This window comes from Carassius carassius, chromosome 2, assembly GCF_963082965.1.
Source record: "Carassius carassius chromosome 2, fCarCar2.1, whole genome shotgun sequence".
NCBI lineage: Eukaryota > Metazoa > Chordata > Actinopteri > Cypriniformes > Cyprinidae > Carassius > Carassius carassius.
Genome location: NC_081756.1, coordinates 48876690 through 48896235, shown reverse-complemented (window position 1 = coordinate 48896235; position 19546 = coordinate 48876690). Strand labels below are relative to the sequence as shown.

General features: G+C 37.0%; 2 protein-coding genes across 2 annotated transcripts; both read right to left on the bottom strand.

Annotated features, from left to right (window-relative positions):
- Positions 1-1530: 1530 nt before the first annotated feature.
- Positions 1531-6122, bottom strand: LOC132098362 (uncharacterized). Its single transcript, XM_059504502.1, has 5 exons — positions 5607-6122; positions 5067-5155; positions 2316-2379; positions 2097-2219; positions 1531-1850 (listed from the first exon to the last, which is right to left on the bottom strand). The coding sequence occupies exons 1-5, from the start codon at positions 5788-5790 to the stop codon at positions 1687-1689; spliced, it is 624 nt and encodes a 207-aa protein (XP_059360485.1). The 5' UTR covers positions 5791-6122; the 3' UTR covers positions 1531-1686.
- A 436-nt stretch (positions 6123-6558) lies between these two features.
- Positions 6559-19497, bottom strand: LOC132099195 (protein Dok-7-like). Its single transcript, XM_059505650.1, has 8 exons — positions 19399-19497; positions 19262-19307; positions 17402-17614; positions 15408-15608; positions 13710-13829; positions 10814-10906; positions 7310-8034; positions 6559-6825 (listed from the first exon to the last, which is right to left on the bottom strand). Exons 1-8 carry the CDS (start codon positions 19450-19452, stop codon positions 6559-6561), a joined length of 1719 nt encoding a protein of 572 aa, XP_059361633.1. The 5' UTR covers positions 19453-19497.
- Between the last annotated feature and the right edge of the window lie 49 nt (positions 19498-19546).

Genomic DNA, 19546 nt, shown 5'->3' with positions numbered 1-19546 from the left:
AGATCCTTCATCACCCTAAGCAGCTGGACGCGGCGGAATGTCCGGCTCCAGGCCTTCATGATTTATCCGTGAGAACCATGGTAGGCTGGGTTCCATATTGAGACCTAAGCGGTGCTCGTATGTGTATAGTCCACGGTATAGCCTTAGAGCCCGTGTTTCCCCCGGCAGATTCCTGCCTTCCCAAGAGGGTTTTAATCACCTCAAATTTCTCTGTATACTCCTAAATGGATGCTATATGTGTATTTGCCCCCGAGACCTCCTTTGGGAAGGATGGGGCTTCCACAGCGTCCCAGTTCCAAGTGGAACGGGTATGTTTTCCCAGTGTTATGCAATCTCACCAGTGAGGTAGTGCTTTGACAATGGCGAAATCAGCGAAAACCTGGTATGCATTGCACCTGCTGCCTTCTTAAACTCACGCAGTGATCAGCGGCAGCTGGATGCAATAATTGCATGCGAATGTGCATTGGCTCATTTAGTTTACACTCTAAGTAGATTGGTCTATCGAAGCGATATCCCATATTCGTCGGTCACCGACGTGGCATCTCCGTTCCCTCCTTCAGGGAACGAGGGTTACCATACGTAACCGAGACGTTCTGTTAAAGAAAATTCAGTGATCGCTATTTTTATATAATTCAATTACATAATTAAATATAAAGTTTCATGTGGGTCAGATATAGTTTAAGAATATGTAAATAATTAAATAAAAGTAAACTTGTTTCTAAACATATTTAAGTACACTTAAAAAAAAGACCTTTGTAATAATGTCATAATACGACAATTAAAGGTTTGCTTTAAAGCACATTTTTAGTCATGTTTTAATATATCTACATATAATATCTATATCTAGCAGCATCGGCATATGTTAACATATTGCAGTTCAAACTGCAATCACAATATACGACAAAATACAAATAAACACACAAATTGTGTTCACTTCCTTCAGTGCTGAAAAGAAAAAGAAAATACAGCCCTGTAATGTACAAAATACAAAATAAGTAGTTGAATGTAAAAATGACTCGATACACTTGAATTTAGGTTAATAAAAAGACTAAAGATGCTACACAAATGCAGCCTATTTAATACAGATGCAACTCGAAAGCAATACAACTAATATTCAGCATTTTAAAATGAAATGAATTCAAATAAATTAAAAATGCATTTCTGTGCACTGCACACATTTATCTAACATGAGAATACAGATACAGATTTACATAGCAGCAGCTCACTGTAGACTGAATGTGTTTGTCAGACGTATGATATGTGAATATATATTACTGTATTTCAAACATTTGTGTATATGCTGTGTTCCAGAGCATGTGCGCAGAGCGGAGTTGTAATATTTCCTTAAGAGCACAGAGCTCAGTGCCGCTCGTTCAACCCAGTTCAATCCAAGAGTCCTTTGAATGCATTTGATCTTGTGTGTGCTTTTCACAGGCTTCATAATCCAGGTGTACTTAGTAAAGATGTACGCACATTATGTCGGAGCGGGAACTGAGCAAGAATTGGTTTACCACAAGCGTAAACGTAGCGGAGCGCTGCTTCGCTCACATGCTCTGCTGTGTTCACTACATAGTGAGTTTGACATGATGACACTGTACTATACTACATACTACTACACTAGACACGACACTACGCTACATTCTGTGTTTCACTGTCTCGACTGATGCAAGTGTTTTGGTCAGTTTGTCAAGAGAAGAGTCGATCTTCAGTGTGAGGAAGTCCTCGTCGTCTCCTCTGCTGCTCCAGTCTCTGTAGGCCTTCCTCCCGCCCCAGTGCATGCTGGGAACACGCTCTGTGAGCCGCCTCCGTCACTGTGATATCAATCTGAGCGTATTTACTGGAGCTTTTACCTACAGACAGAACATTTCTTGAGCAGCAAATCATCATATTAGAATGATTTCTGAAGATCATGTGACACTGAAGACTGGAGGAATGATGCTGAAAATACAGCTGCGCATCACAGGAATAAATTACAGTTCACAGTATATTTATATAGAAACAGCTAATTAAAATTCTAATAATATTTCAACATTTTTACAATCGTATTAATTAATGTTCTTTTTTGATCTCATATTAATATCAGTATTATTGTGCACCTCTGACGGCGGCGCTGGACTCCTGCAGATCTAGTTCCATGTAATGCAGCTGTTTTTTGGCCGTGGGGCTGGTGGGGATATTAACGTATGTCACCACGTCTCCTCTGACTCTGTCCGACAGAGCTGAACCGGTCACAGAAAACACACACACATCACACATCACACACACACATCACACGGCACAGAGAAATCACCAGAAACACACAGATCTGAGATCACCTTCAGTCAGATGAGGAGAGGTCTTCTGTGAGCCCGTCATGAGCTCGTACCTGCTGCGCTCCTCCTGACAGACAGTTAGAGAGAGAGAGAGAGAGAGAGGCATTTATCCATGGAAAAACACGCCTTTCATTAGTCCAACTCCCACTTAAAAACCAACATGTCCGCACCGGTTGAATGTGTAATCTGTCTGAACAGGTTCAGTAGGGTTTCACTGTAAGTGCTCTGGATTATGAGACACACACAGACGATAAAGCCTCCATGTGTTACAAACCCAGCTTCACACGACTGACTCTCAAAAGCACTTACTGTGTGTGGCCTTCAGCTGTATATGTCTCCTGTATATATATTTAATATATTTAATAATTTTTCGAATGCTAATAACTAACAACATTAGACCAAATAAATCCTAAATTCTAAGGATTTTCTGCTTATATTTTGGCTGTAAATAACCACTAGATAGTGCTGTTACTGCACTGCTTAGGCAACTGCTACAATGACAATTACTCTAAATATAGCTTTATAAATGGCTGAATGATTGTGATGAAGTTTATTTATATAGCACATTTCGTACACAATGGTAATTCAAAGTGCTTTACATAAAAGAAAGTAAAATAATCATGAAGAATAAACAAAATAAAACAAGCAATTTTAAAACTTTGGAAAAAAAAATACTTATTTAAAATGAATTTAGAACATTTTAAAATATAAAATGATTTCACATAAAATACAGTGAATACGTAAAATACAGTGCAATCGGTTCGGACATCGCACAGTGCTCATTCAATAAATGCACAGCTAAACAGATGAGTTTTGAGTCTAGATTTAAATGTGACTAGTGTTTTAGCACATCTGATCTCTTCTGGAAGCTGATTCCAGCTGCGGGCGGCATAGTAACTAAAGGCGGACTCCCCTTGTTTTGTGTGAACCCTTGGTATTTCTAACTGACTCGATCCTAGTGATCTGAGTGGTCTGTTAGGTTTATATTCAGTGAGTATATCTGCAATATATTTCGGTCCTAGGTCATTTAGTGACTTATAGATGAGTAAAAGTACTTTAAAATCAATCCTAAATGTAACTGGAAGCCAGTGTAAGGACCTGAGGACTGGTGTGAAATGCTCAGATGTTCTGGTTCTAGTCAGAATCCTGGCAGCAGCGTTCTGGATGAGCTGCAGCTGTCTAATGGTCTTTTTGGGAAGGCCGGTGTGGAGCCTATTACAATAGTCCACCCTGCTGGTGATAAAGGCATGAACAAGTTTCTCCAAGTCTCGGCTGGAAACAAAACATCTAAAATCTTAATTCCTAATAGTATGCTGATTTAGTTAATGCTTTGACATGACTACTGAAACTAAGGTCTGTCTCCAGAATCACACCAAGACTCCTGACTTGAGTTTTAGCTGTTGGACCCCTAGAGTCAAGGTATGCATTCACCTTGTATCATAAGCATAGCTGTGAAAGGCAATTTGGTTCTTTTTCATTATTTGACTTAGTGGAAGGCTAAACAAGGCATATACAGGCTAAACAAGAGCGGTGCAAGAATTGAGCCTTGTGGGACTCCACATGTCATGGACGTCCACTTAGACTTATGCTCTCCTAGACTCACATAATAGCCTCTCCCTTCTAAGTATGACCTGAACCATTTGAGTACCATCCCAGAAAGCCTGACCCAGTTTTCCAGTCTCTCTAGTAGTATGTTATGGTCGACAGTGTCAAACGCGGTCAGAATTTAAGCGAATATCATTTATTATTTTTATGAATACTGTCTCTGTGATGTGATGCGGTTCGGAAACTAGATTGAAAATTGTCAATTTCCATTATCCATTTGAGTTTAAGTATTTGTTCAGCTGATTAAAAACTACCTTTTCTATATCCATTATATATATATATATATATATATATATATATATATATATATATGTGTGTGTGTGTGTGTGAGTGTGTGTGTGTGTGTGTGTGTGTGTGTGTGTGTATATATATATATATACAAATATATATACACACACACATATCATAAATCAATAATCACATCAATAAATTAAGCATATCTATAATATATATATCATTGTAATCAGTATGATCAAACCAACTGAAATAAGTCAGATATAAGTCAGATAAAAAAAAAAAAAAAAATCTGCTATTTTTGACCAGTGCTGTCCCATGCATTCTTATTTTAGTATTATTTATATACTATTATGGTATGTATATATATATATATATATATATATATATATATATATATATATATATATATATGTATATATATATATATATATATATATATATATGTATATATATATATATATATATATATATATATATATATATGTATATATATATATATATATATATATATATATATATGTATATATATATGTATATATATATATATATATAATGTTTCTTTATTAGTTCCGTCTAGCTTTAAAATAGTTTTTTTTAGCACTTAATTCACTTATTTTATTTATTTATATCCTTTATAGTATTTTTCATCTAGTATTAATTTTTTTACTTAATTTTAATTAACAAAAAAAGATTTTTAATAGTTTTATTTCACATTACAAAGCGTTCTGAAAATGATCTGATTCAGCTTCAGCATCACTGCACTCAGCACATCAGCTACAGTGTAGAGGGTTAACGGAGCACTCGTGTGTTAAATAATACTGATCATTAATAAAGATGTGAATCTGGCTGTTGTGTTGGGTTGCATTTGTTTTAGTGCTGTATTTTTGCACACTTCTTTTGGCTGCAATTCACCTCTAGGCTCCTGTCTGATGATCGGCTGTCCATGATTTCATAGGCAGGATCCATTCTTCCTTTCTCTGCCCATTTTCTCTCTCTGTCATCTGCACAGAGACGGAAACAAACACATGAGCGATGCAAATAAATGCATTTTCAATTCAAAAAGTATATTCTCCTACACCAGGTTTAAAAATTATTAAGCTATCTTTTCGTCTGCGTATTATATTTTTATATGTCTGATGTGAAAGAAATATTATAGACTGTAGGTTTTGGCCTAAAAACATGTCGTATTTTGTTTAAATGTAAGTTTTGCAAATAAAAGGCTCAGAAATCAAACACACTTGAAAAGAACCTTTACCCATCCATACCTTCTCAAAAACGGGAAATACCAACAACACAGACAGGTTTGCAAGCAGAAGAAGAAAGGTCATAATTAATACGATTAGACAGAGACTTCTGGAGTGAGGAGGAGAAGATTCGAAGAGTCCTCAAAGGAGAGTTGGGTTAGAGACGAGACGAATCCGAGGTGAGAGTTTGGGCTCGACGCTCTCTTACCTTCTTCAGGTATTCGTTGCAGAGAGACTGTGGAGGAGCAGGAGGACTCTGAGATGTTTCTCCTCAGTTCCTGGACAAACGCGTCTCTGGATGGAGGAGCTGGTCTGAGGAGCCGGCAGCTGTCCTCTCCTCTCCTGCACTGGACACAGTTCTCGTACAGGACGGTGTGTCTGGACGCTGCCATGGCCTCGTAGACGCTGCTTCTGTCCGCTCTCGCAGCAGGACTGTAGTGTGGCAGGAGATCAGACAAACTGGAGTCGTAGTCCTCTGATCGCTTCTCCTCACTGGGTTGTGAGCCTTCAGATGAGGGCCTCCGTTGATCCTGATCGGTCGAAGATGAGTGTCTGATCTCCACTGGCTCCTGATTGGTTGGTGGTTCGGCGGCATCAGCAGTGGGCGTGGCTGAATGCTTACCTGGCACTTTAAGAGTGTGTCTGTACTTATTAGCTATATTAAAATGTGCTGTAAATCAACTAATAAATACCGGTGTCTAGACACTTGTGAGAAAGAAAGCCACTTCAAATATTAATAAAATAAAAAGCCACTTAAGTGACTTAAAGAGAGACACTTTCATGATTGTTTTGTAACACACTTAAGTACACTTGTAAAGAGTGACCTTTATAATAATGTTAATTGAAATATTTCTTTTTAAAGAACAATTTAAATCATTGTTTAATAATCTTTTGTTGTGTTTTTTCCGATGTATTGACTAACAAACTAAAGCACACGTAAAATACTTCATTATCATTTTAACTGTAGTGTTTTATCTGATATTAAATTTCAAGTTAATATATTTTAAATGCAATAATAATAATTTGTAAATAATTTGTAATTTTTATATTCAACAGTTCATTTTAACCATATTTCAAAGACCATAGAAGTAATTATGAAATTACATATAAAGATGTACTTGAGTCCTACTTAAGTGTATCAAACTGTATTTGATATAAAATTAAAACATAACATATTTTAATTTAATTGCAATAAATATGAGTGTTCGCAAACATTGCATTCGGTTCACACTTAAGTCTATTTTTTCCATAAGTTCTCTTTTTAAAAGTGTGCTAAAGTCACAGTGTACTTTTCTTCTTGTTAGCATTGCATTATGGGTCATGCAGACTGAGTGAAGTCTGAGGTTGTACACAGATGTATTGGCAGTATGAATCTCACCTGGCACAGCTGGCAGTGAATTCCCTCCAGGATGCAGTGGAAATGTGCCCTGTTAAATAGACACACCGAGCACATCAATTAACAGCTAACACCACTGAACACTGAACATCTGGATGCAGGAGTCCGTTCTTATAGCAGCCCAACAGGCGGTTTTGTCCTACAGCTCAGTGTTTCCGTCCAGCTTCCCAATGCTGCAGAGCGGCACATTAAATGTGAATTTGCTGGGAAGATTGTGATTGTAATTTAAAATGTAATACAGTAACAGCAAAACAGTACTGTGAAAAGCTTTGGGGACCTGTGAGAAATGCTGTAGAGCAAAGATAAAAAAAAAAACGATCACATTTTTCAATAAACTTCTATTAAGTACATTGACTCTGAAACAAACAGTGCATTTATATTATAGTGTATTATTTTGAATTAATTTTTGTATTTTCAATATTCATTAACTTTTAGGTCATTTTGTTTGGTTTTGTTGTTTTTTGTGTTTTTTTTGTGAGTTTTAAGGTTTGTTACCCTGAGTAGAGTATGTTTACCTCGAGTCCTCCGGAGACGGGGCAGCTGGTGAAGAGTGATTTCATCCTAGCAGGAGGAACTGAACAGATCGTCCGATCAAAGCAGCTTTTACTACAAGAAAATCCCTGAGACTCCTCCACTTTTATTAAGCCCTCCCTTGTCTGTGACTCCTCCCCTTTATCAATCTCTGAATCCAATTGGCTGGGAGATTCTGAACAGGGCCCTATGAGTCTGGTTTTGTCTTGAGATGTGCTGCTGTGTCTGTTGACCTCTAACAGGCTGCGGGGAGAGTCGTACATGAACCGCAGGGACGAGGGAACCTGGTATTCGTGGATGGGACAGGTTGAGCATGAGCACAGGTGTTTCTCTGGGATGGCAGGTGCCCTGTATTCCTCTCCCGGACTGGCAGCATCCAGACTTTGGCTGTAGGACGAGAAGCTTCCTGTATAAGATGAGTGGCTGCCGGTTGCGATGCCGCTGTCAGACGAGTTCTGTCGACCAGACTCTTTAAGTTTCCGTGAGCAAACCGGATCTGTCTGGACCTGGAGCTTCTCTTCCACCTGAGATCCCATCCTCGATGTTTGTGGGTGAGATGTTTCGCCAGAGCCGGACAGAACCGGATCGCTCCACAGCGCGGGGTGACCACTGATGCTGCAATCTGATTGGCTCGTGTCCGAGGTGTCAGAGGAACCAGATATGCTGCGGTCATCACCCGCAAGCGAAAAGCTGGAGTGTGAGCTGGAAGCTTCCAGGGCAGAACAGAAAGAAAACAATATTATTTATTCTGATTGCAGATTTAATGCACATAATGTGAATTTAAGAACAGGTGAGAAACATTCTCATTATTATTATTAGGGGCCAAGCACCGAAGGTATGTATGCACCTTTTGAAATCGTTGGCGTTATTATTATTCTCCCGTTTCTTCTGCCAGCAAGTCTATTGCAGCCCATAGAACCACTTGCGGGAAAGTTGTACATTTGGCACATTGATAGAGGACAGTGTCAACATGAACCATACCAAATCTGGAGTCTCTAACTCCAACTCTCTAGTGCCACTACTTGTTCAAAGTTTCAATATCTTAATGCAAATAACTTTTGAACCGTAAGCCAGAAAATTGACATTTCCTCTGAATCCTTGGCTCATGTCAAGTCGAATGAACAACAAAATTCAAAAAGGTTTAGTTTTTTTGCTATTTTCAATTGTTTGAAAAACCTACTTTTTCAAACAGTTAGTCCGATTTTTACAAAAATAAGCTCAGATCATCTTCAGACCATGCCGGCAAAAAGTTATGGAAATCGATTCTTCCAAACCTTCTAGAATGACACGTGAACACATATGACGAAAAGGCTCAATCTCGGGAACAGTTTGGCATATTGAGACCAAACTTGGTGTGTGTTATGACAAGCCTGACCTGAGACTACCTGCAGTGTTTTGACGCAGCGCCATCTAGTGGTCAGGAGATATAAAAAATGCCAATTTTTGCTAATAACTTCTGAATGGTTTGGTCAAAAATCTCAAAACTCTCTTTAGATTTAGTGGATCATGTCGAGTCGAATGATATCCAATTTTATCGTGTCAGTCATTTTAGCCGTCGGTCATTTTGAATTATGTTCTAAAATGCTGTATTTTTTGAAAGCATTATCGTATTGTTATGAAAATAATTACAAAAATCTTCGGCTCCATGCCCTGATGGTACTCAAAAAGTTTGGTGGCCACCTTGTGGTCAAAAGTTATAATGGAATATATCTAAAGAATTTTAATAACTTTTGAATAAGTTACACTATTGAAATGAAAAAGTGTTCTCCCTATATTCTTTGGGTCATGCCAAGAACATCAATATCAATTATGCCAAAATTGTCGATACTTCCTGTCCGCAATTTGATTACTGTTGAAAACCTACTTTTTTTAACTCCTCCTAGACCATTAGTCCGATTTTCACCAAATTTGACTCGGATCATCTTCAGACCCCTCTGGCCAAAAGTTGTGGATTTCGTGTTGATGTACAAAACAGTTTTCGTTTAGCACAACAACAAACTTGATGGAAAGAAGCCAAAATGCATCTGAGGCTGTATCTCTGCATCCCTTTGACATATTTGCACTAAACTTTGTACGTTTCATTGTCACCTCACACTGACCATGCCACATCAATTTGGTAACAGTGCCACTTATTGGTCAAGAATAATAAACATTAATTAATTCTTAATTATGAACTTTTCAAAAATGCTAATAACTTTTGATTGCATTGACCTATTGTAATGAAACTGGTCTCAAAATATTCCTTGGGTCATGCCGACAACATACATATAAATAATGTCATAATAAGCCAAACTTACTGTCTGCCATTTTGATTGATGTTGCATTTATATTTGCATTCCTCATCAACCGCTGGTAAGAAAAACATCATCAAAGTAGTCCATGTGACATCAGAGGGTCAGTTAGAATATTTTGAAGCATAGAAAATACATTTTGGTCCAAAAATAGAAAAAACTACGACTTTATTCAGCATTGTCTTCTCTTCCGTGTCTGTTGTGAGAGAGTTCAAAACAAAGCAGTTTGTGATATCCAAATCGAACTGAATCATTTTAAACGGTTCACATCTCGGTGTTCCTCTTCAGTTCTCTCTTCACAGCAGTTCAGTCAGATACTGTTTGAGTAAATTAATTACTCCGGGATATTGGTTTGTTTGAACTCGGAGGGAGTGACAGCCACATTAAACAAGTTAACAGCTTAGGTCATTTGTGGATTAATGCGTATTGGAGACGCGAACCGTTTAAAACGATTCAGTTCGATTTGGTGAACTGGTTCAAAAAGATCTCACAAACTGCTTTGTTTTGAACTGTCTTACAACTGACACGGAAGAGAAGACAATGCTGAATAAAGTAGTTTTTGCTATTTTTGGACCAAAATGTATTTTCGATGCTTCATAATATTCTAACTGAGCCTCTGATGTCACATGGACTACTCTGATGATGTTTTTCTTACCTTTCTGGACATGGACAGTAGACCGTACACACAGTTTCAATGGAGGGACTGAGAGCTCTCGGACTAAATCTAAAATATCTTAAACTGTGTTCCGAAGATAAATGGAGGTCTTACTGGTTTGGAACAACATCAGGGTTTAATGACATAATTATGCTTTTTGGGTGAACTATCCCTTTAACCATATGACAAATATATTAGAAATTATCATGAAATTACATATAAAGTACTTAAGTCCTACTTAAGTGGGTCAAAAACACTCTAAATTCCAACTGAATTTAAAATCAATTTAAACTATAATTCATTTTAATTTAATTGCATTTAGCATGCATTTAGGTGTCCAAAACATTATATTCAGTTCACACTTAAGTATGTACTTTAAAAGTATATTATTTTCTGATAACCTGATAACATCACTCGAACACATGATAACACAGTAACTGAAGCTCTTAGTAAATCCTCCAAAGCAAAGTTGAAATTTCACCAGATGGAGGTTTTGGTGGCTGCACAGAAAGGAGAGACAGGTGAGATGGGTGAGCCCTTACCTGTGCTGTGGGACAGCAGACTGAGCCTCCGCTCCAGCTCCTCCGCCTCATGATTCAGTTTGTCCTGCACTGAATCTGCACTGATGCTGGGCTCTGAGACACAGACAGAGAACATCAAACCCAACTGTGAGAAGCACAAACACATGATCCACAATATGACATGAAAACAAACAGAACAGGAATAATTTGATCTGCAGCTGTGCGATTATCTAGAAGATGGTCAAATGCCATGTTTTAGTAACCTGTGCCTGTTAACATTCACTAAACATGTAGAAATGTTTAATTTTAAGTGCATCAGTGATTAGGCCTGTCACGATAACAACTTTTTGTTGTGATTTATTGCCCCAGAAATAACTGTGCTAAACAATATTATTGTCATTTTAAGACCATTTTAATGCCACTAAATATATAATTATAATATAAAAGCATAATAATGCAAGAAGGCCAACACACTTTCAAATGACAACAAACTTTTACTTCTTAAGAATATTTAGATGATGGAAATTAATTATAAAACATTAGATTCCTTAAAAAAATTGAATAAATATTAAATAAACATTTTCTAACAAAAAGTGCAAAGTTATTATTATAATTTTTTTTCAGGTTTTTGTTAAGAAATTTTGTTATGTCCTTTTTTCATTTTTTCTATTCAACTTAAATGTGTTGTTATTTCAGGTTTAGTTTTAGTATTACTTTATTTTACTTGACAACATTTCAAATTTTCATTTAAGTATTCTTTTCAATTTATCCCTCTTATACTCATGTTTTATTTCAGCGTTATCTCAATTAACAAATAACTATTTTAACAGATTTAGGTTTTAGTTTTATGTTTAGTAGTCATGCCATTTTTTTTTTTTTCATTTTGTAAACTGAGCTTAGTTTATAAGTTTGCTCATTATGTTTTCTGATATGCATTCTTTACATTTCTTCTGTCATCACAGGCTATTTTTATTTACATGCTGTATTTAATAGTGTAATAAGCCTTTATAATAAAGATGTTGGTACAGTAAGTGTCAGTGCGGACATCTTCATGCAGGAGAACAGCAGAAAACTGCATTATGCATCTCTAGCACATGCAACTGACCTGTCACAAATCTATTTAGCACGGCTTATTAATAATGCTGAAGATATAAAATATAAGGACATGCATGAGATTGTAAGGAGAAAATTACTGGGATTTCAGATTCAGACAAGTCTGTAATCCTTTAATATAATTGGACTAAAAAGACGGCACATCCCATTCACTGTTTTTAGTTTTGTCTCTTTCTGTTGTTTTTCTTTGGACAAACTTCTGAAACACTGCAATTTCCTTCTGCTCCAATCACAAAATGCTGAGTTGTTACAGATTGTAGTTAGTGAGGGGCATGCTGAGCTCATGTTCGGGGGTTACAGCAGAACCCCAGTGTTTGTCTAGCACTTAAAGTGCTATTAATAGAGCAGACATGTGGATGAGATGGCAAACAGCCAGAGGAGTGCTGACGCTGAGCAACACACATCTCAAGGGACTTCACAAACACGCACCAGTCCAGAGCCATTTCTACCACTTTCCATACAGTCTTTCTGATTGAATTGAAACTGAGATGTAGCAGATGGACCGAACATTGCATTTTTCTTCAGATCAGTCTCACACCTGCGATTGGACGTGAGCAGCTTTGCTTACAGTACAGACAGAGAGGATGAGATTACAGTCATCAGGAATGCTCGCGTATACAAACTGTGACTTTGACCCCTTGATCTCCCGTCGTCTCAGAATAGGAGTGAAGCTCGAGTTCTGATTGGTCAGGAGGAGGTGTGAAGCGCTCTGATTGGCTGGGCCGATATGTAAACTCTTGTCTTAAATGTCCTAGTAAAAAGCCTTAGGGCTGATCTTGCATGAATTATAACAGTGGGGGTTCAAAAAGGGGAAACAAGTACAATTTCAGACACCGAGAGAGAGAGATAAACAATTTTTTACAATTAAAATAAAATTATTCTCTTTAGCTTTATGCAAGCAATATTACTCTATTAATGGTTGAAAAACACATTGTTAATGTAGCACAAAGTAACTCATTTCCAGAATATTTTAGTTACTCATTTTGACTTTAGTAGAATGACAATATAAAAGCCAGTTATTAAATTTATAAACATGTTGTCTTAATAATATTACACTTGCTATTTTTCACACACAATATAAATTAATATGCATACATTGTATAAGAAATTGATAACATTCTTTTTTTTTTTTTTTAGAAACCCTTGTGAAGAAGAAGTACACTTGAGCATACTTTGAAAAAAAGAGTACTTTTTTTATGGAAATAATATACTTTAAAATAATATACATAAGTGTGAAATAAATATAATGTTTCCAGGCACTTAATTGCAAGTAAATTGCAATTAAGAGAAAAATGTATTTAGTTTAAATTGATATGAAATGCAATTAGCTTTTGACACACTTAAGTATTAAATGTTTATATATAATTTCTTAATTACTCCCATTATTGATGAAATCTGTATATATGCATATATAATGAACTAAAATAAAAATTTCTATACCAAAACTTTTTATTTGACATTATTACAAAGGTCACTTTTTTTTCACAAGGGAATCATAAAATAGTTTGAATTAACCAAACTGATCATAAAACTAAAAATGTAAAGACAAACGTTGAATGTCGACTTGAAAAATCTTTGTCTGAACATTTACAAAATCTCTGCTATCAGAAGGAAATAAAGGTGTATATATAGTAGTTTGACTATGTTGGGGCCGTATACGAGACATACGAGAGAGACAGATTCAGCACAGAGAATCAGAACAGACACATTAATCAGAGTTTGATGGATGTAACTTGAAAGCGTCAGGAGTTGGAGCAAGATTTTGGTCTCAGGTGAGGGTTTAAACAGAAGTGATGAGACTGACCTGGCAGCAGTGGCTTCAGTCCAAACGGGCCTCTGGACGGGGAAATTCCACGAACAATACAGTCGAAGAGAAAACTGATCTGCTCGGCCTCGGCACAGGACAAGAAGAACACGCCGGCCCCTGCAAAAAACAAATGAAACCCTCATCCTTACTGTGAAGCCTCATGTTCATCAGCCTTACGTGGAACAAAAATGGAGAATGAAACTGACGTGAAATATGTGCTGGTTGCTCTTTTCCATGAAAAATGATTAGGAATTGAAGTTTTCAAGCTTCAGAAAGGACACTAAAGCATTATTTAAGTAGTCCATACACATTATTCACATAACTGATGAATATTCTGTGAATGTCCTGCTGTGCCTCCAGCTGGTATTGTGTCGTGTCAGTTTTGCAGGTGGATGTTATTCATGTCTGACTTGCTCCTTCTAGGAAGCTGATGAAGATTGATGAGGTGGAGGTCATTGAGCAGAGACATCCGTCACTCTACAAACAAGACCACCCAAACCCAGAGGAGGCTTCACAACCACAGAAACACTGTCAGCTGTGACCCCACACACACACACACACACACACACACCAATTGGTTCCAAGCCAATACAACTATTCAGATCATCACAAGTCAACTCACTGCTGCATACTGAGCATTCATGAAATCTCAGTATTCACACAGCAATGGAACATTTACACAACAATAATCTAATAAAAAACAGAAAACTTTGGCATTCAGGTGACTACATTGTCACCCTGATCCCCATTCACACAAATCTTTGTAAAGAAACACTATGCACATACATACAGTATATTCATACAGACTTAACGCATAATATCTATGTGTGCGGCATCACATTATTATAGTTCACACAGAAGCGATAATATTATAGTTTTCAAAAACATACACTTATAAACCTGTTTTCAAAAGTTAGCATTTTCAGGCCACCAAACTGCCAATGTTGTGTAAATGAACATCCAAAATGTTTTCCATTTTTAATTAAAAACAGTGTCATGTAAACACCCCCAACACAGTAGTTTCAGCACTCTCTATGTCAGCTTACTAATGCTATACGACTACAGTAATCCAAGAAATACTATATATTACTATAAATAATATTATATAACCATATTTCTATCCGGAAAACTCTGGATAATTTTAGCATGGTAATGGATTTGGCCTAGACAGGTGGAGCTGGGGGAGGTGGAGGGTTTCAGAGGTTGAGATATTGTGATATATTCAATGACATTTTGCTACTGACTTAAAAGCAAAAACAAACTTAGATTTCAAAATTTGGCAAGTTAGTTGGTATATTTTTTCCTCAGCCTAAAAAAAGTCCCAAAGGGTGCCAAAGTTTCTTCAAACTTTACACGTCATTAAGCGACTCACAGACTGGATTCTCCCTTACGAAAAATAACCATGGTTTTATTATAGTAAAACTGTAGTAACCCATGGTTTTTTGGCGTGTTGACTACCATTTGTATAACCACAGATTTACTACAAATACCATGGTTAAACTATGATTAATTTAGCAAAACCATGGTTAATTTGTGGTTACCATGGTTTAACTATAGTAACCATGGTTTTTTGTTTTTATTTGTAGTAAAACCATGGTTAATTTTCATAAGGGCTGGTGTCTACCAGACGAAGCTTTTGCATTTACACATGATTTTGCATTTAATCAAAAAGCTTCATTGTATTGCCATACTCACAATAACCGCAGCGTGTTCCTCCCTCAAACACGAACCCGTTGTTGACCGGTCCGTATCGCCGCAGGTCCAGCAGATTCCAGTGCCCGATGATGACGGCCGGCTGGTCTTTAGCGATGACCAGGACATTGTTGCACAAATGCAGAGTCGCCGGGCCGCTTTCCAGTTTAGTGCCGGGCAGCACAGACACGCTGAAACTGTGGACTGATGCAGAGAAAACAAACACTGTGATGTTTATGTACTGTTCATTCAGCTGTGAACAATACACTTACACTGAACATTTATGTTTTCTGAAGGATATACATGGCTCCTTATATTCTTCTGTCAAGTGAAAATCGAAACTCTTAGAAAAGTTTTAGTTCAAGATTTGTTTAAATCCCTAATCCAACAAATGGACAATAGTCGTCCTTGCTTTGGCAAACAGCACAAGCTAGAGAGCTCTAGTAAGTGATCCTGATGCCGCTGGCTCCACATGGCAGTAAACCACGTCTGCACAGTAACAGCTTCTCTTTGTGTGATGTGATAAGGGAATGCAGGCAGGGTTAAACCTGTTAGCACTTACTTTGAAACAAAGGGTTTGCATAATCAAAACAAAAAGCCACACCCCCCCCCACACACACACACAACTACACACATGCTTCTGTCTTGCTTTTGACAAGAATTGCATTTATTTAGCCTCAGTGCCAGGCGCGAGTCTACCAAGTGTATAATACGTACAGTTGCACTCAGATGAGATGCTGTCAGGCCATATGTCAGTAAAACCATTTTTTTTTGTTCTGTCCTGTCAGCAGTTATACTGTGCTCGTTGCACATGCTCTTCAGTTGCATGCACAATTGTGGCAGCATGCACTGTAGCCTGTTTAATTTCATATTAAAGTGCAAAAGAAACTATGAGCATGCAAAGTCATATTTGTCTCATTAGTTAAGTCATGAAGATACCAAAAAGGCTATTAAAGCTGCCTTAAAAAAAGAGCTGAAGTGGGTCAGAAAAATAAAGAGTTATGAGAAACTATGATGCGTGTCTTAAAGCTCTTAAAGCAGCCAAAATAACCTCATAACTACCTGCTATGATGTTGGTTCATCAAAGAACAAGATTTTAAAAAAAGAGGAAAACTTTTGTAGCTTTTAGTAGAATTTAGTGTTTGATAACTTTATTCAGTTTCTGTAAATCTCTGACTTGCTATAGGTCACATGTAGCTAAACATGACATTTATTATAATGGGCTTATGTGAAGAAGTTATAGTCAATGGTTAAATATTAGGGAAAAACAAATCCTAGAGACATCAGTAGTGTTGGTATCAGTGATACTTGTCTTCAGTCATAAAAAAGATGCCATTAAACAAATATTAAAAATATACTGTCTTATGTTGTCTTTAAAATAATTTGAGGATTGAAAGTGAAATTATTGCAATATAAAAGTATATTTAAAAACATTAATGTTAAGAGGGATTTATCACAACCAAAATGTATCACTGCTTTGAATAGTGACATAAAATCTCCAGCTGGAGTAACCACCTGAAGGCACTTCATCCCATTACTCCCATCACTCAGTCTTGGACTTCATTACCCATAACCCTTTGCCCGGACTCGTCAGCACTCATTGTTTGCACCTGTGTCTCATTAGCATTGTTAGTGTGCCCTATATCAAATCAATTTTTTTTATATTTACAAGATAATATTAAGTTGGCCAGTGAAAAAAATCTAAAAATGTTCTAAGTACAATTATTTATTAAGTCAAATTAATAATGACATATACTATTAAAGTAATAGATCTAATATTAAATATTTAATTATTCTATGTAGTTTTTAATTGATACAAAGAAGGATAAAATGCTATTTAAAATAATTTTAGATTTCATTTAAATGTTGAGCACGACGCACTGCATGATGTAAACTCCTCGAAGGTATTTCACTAAACTCCCTATCCACAAATAGCATTTACTATTGATTATCATGGACTGTAAGTAAATATTGTTTGTTGAATGTTGACCTCTGACCTTCCCCGAGGCAGTAGCGCAGCCGCAGGTCCCAGCTCTGCAGCGCCTCCCTGCTGTCGAAGCCGAGCACAGCGGTCTGATTGAGACACAGGATGGAGAGGATGAAGGGAACGCCGTCGCCGCCGACACACGCCTCCAGACCACAGATGTGCTCCAGCGTCATGCTCCTCTCCTTCACACCACGCTCCTTACACACGTACAGCACCAGACAATCTGACACACACACACACACCTTAGAGACTCACAGTGAAAACAGCAACTTATCTGATATACTGCATTAGGAGATGAACTGTCATGAAGGTCTGAAGGGTCGATGATATCATTTGACTTTGATGACAAAGACATGACTTTGATTTGGCAGACAGTGTTTTTTAATAGTAATATTTTAACAAAACTGTTTATTTGTTTGTCTGTTTGTTTTTCCACAATAAATGATACAAAAATACTATGATAAACTACCAAATAAGGTGTTGGTAATATTTATTATTCCTTTAAATAGTGTTTTTTAATGCATTTAAAGTGAATTTTAATTTAGAAATTAAAAACATCTTTATAATAGAAGAAGTATGTTCTGGTAACTGTATTTATGAAATGCATTTTGTACTTCTGAAAAAAAATGTATAGCTCATAAGTTATGAGCTTGTTCTGATTTTTAAACAGTGCAACAAAGAAAAACGGTAAGATTTTCTTTATGTTGTTTTTTTAAATAAATCAGGCTTTTGTTCATCAAGGACCCATTACAATGATCAAAAATAACAGAAAAGAAGACATTTATAATGTTACAAAATATATATATATATTTTTTTCAAATAGATTGCTTTTCTTTTTAACTTTCTATTCATTAAATAATCCTTAAAAATAGAATGCATCTCTGTTTCCATAAAAATACTGGGCAGAATAACTTTTTTCAACATTGATAATAATCAGAAATGTTTTTCACGCAGTAAATCATCATATTACAATGATTTCTGAAGATCATGTGACACTGAAGACTGGAGGAATGATGCTGAAAATACAGCCGCGCATCACAGGAATAAATTACACTTTAAAAGATATTCACATAGAAAACAGCTGTTTAAATTATGAAACTGTATTTTTTAGCCTTGGTGAACATGCTGATCTAATGTACCACACTACCACAGGAGTGTTTTGTAGCTCTACTACACACTATCAACATGTAAATTAATCAATGCATATAGAGATACATGTCCAAAAACAATTCCTACGTCCACTCAAAGATTTAGGTTAGACATGATTCCTGCTACTGTGAAAAAAGCAAACAAACTAACAAACAAAGCAACCTCTGACACACACACACACACACACACACACACACACTAGTGTGAACAGCTGTAAAAACGTCTTTCTGATGGCCTGTGATCTGACACTTTCAAGCACACTGTAGCGGATGGTAAGATATCTCAGATAGAGCAGGAGTGCTGTTGTACTGGATAGTGAAAGATTCCAGTGCTGTTATATGAGACTCCTGCAAGCAGACAGAACTATACAGAACAGTGAGCAAACAAGACCCTGCCTCAAAAAACTATTTTACAGCACCGTTATTGATCTATGATAGCTAACAGAAGTATTTTTTGTTAACGGTCTTATTATTAAATGTATTCATTTACATATTCATTCCATTTTTACCAAACAGTTGACGGTAGCCATTGACTTCCAATGTATTTTGTATTTGTTTTTCTATAGAAGTCAATGTCTACCGTAAACTGTTTGATTGCCCAAATTCTTTAAAATATCTCTTAAATATTTAATTGCAAGACATGACTGTTCATTCTAGTAAACCCGTTATTGCTCAAGGAGTAAAACGCAATGTTAGTGTCAGAGAGAGGGACAGTGTCTGACCTGCGACCGGAGAGGGTTTGCGCGCGAGCAGCCAGCGGCTCCTCCACTGCGAACACAGAAACACAGCGACACTTACACGCTTTCTCTCATCAGCTCTCATCAAACCATCATTAGGCTCACACTCACGGTTTCCTTACTTTTTTGCCGTCTCTGATCTTAACGGCTCCCTCCGCGATCACGGTGTCGCTCATCTTCCCGTCATGACAGCTGCGCGTGCAGAAGAACTCCGGAGCGCGCGCGCACCGATGGGCGACACATACTGTGTATGTCAGAGGTCAGTCAAAG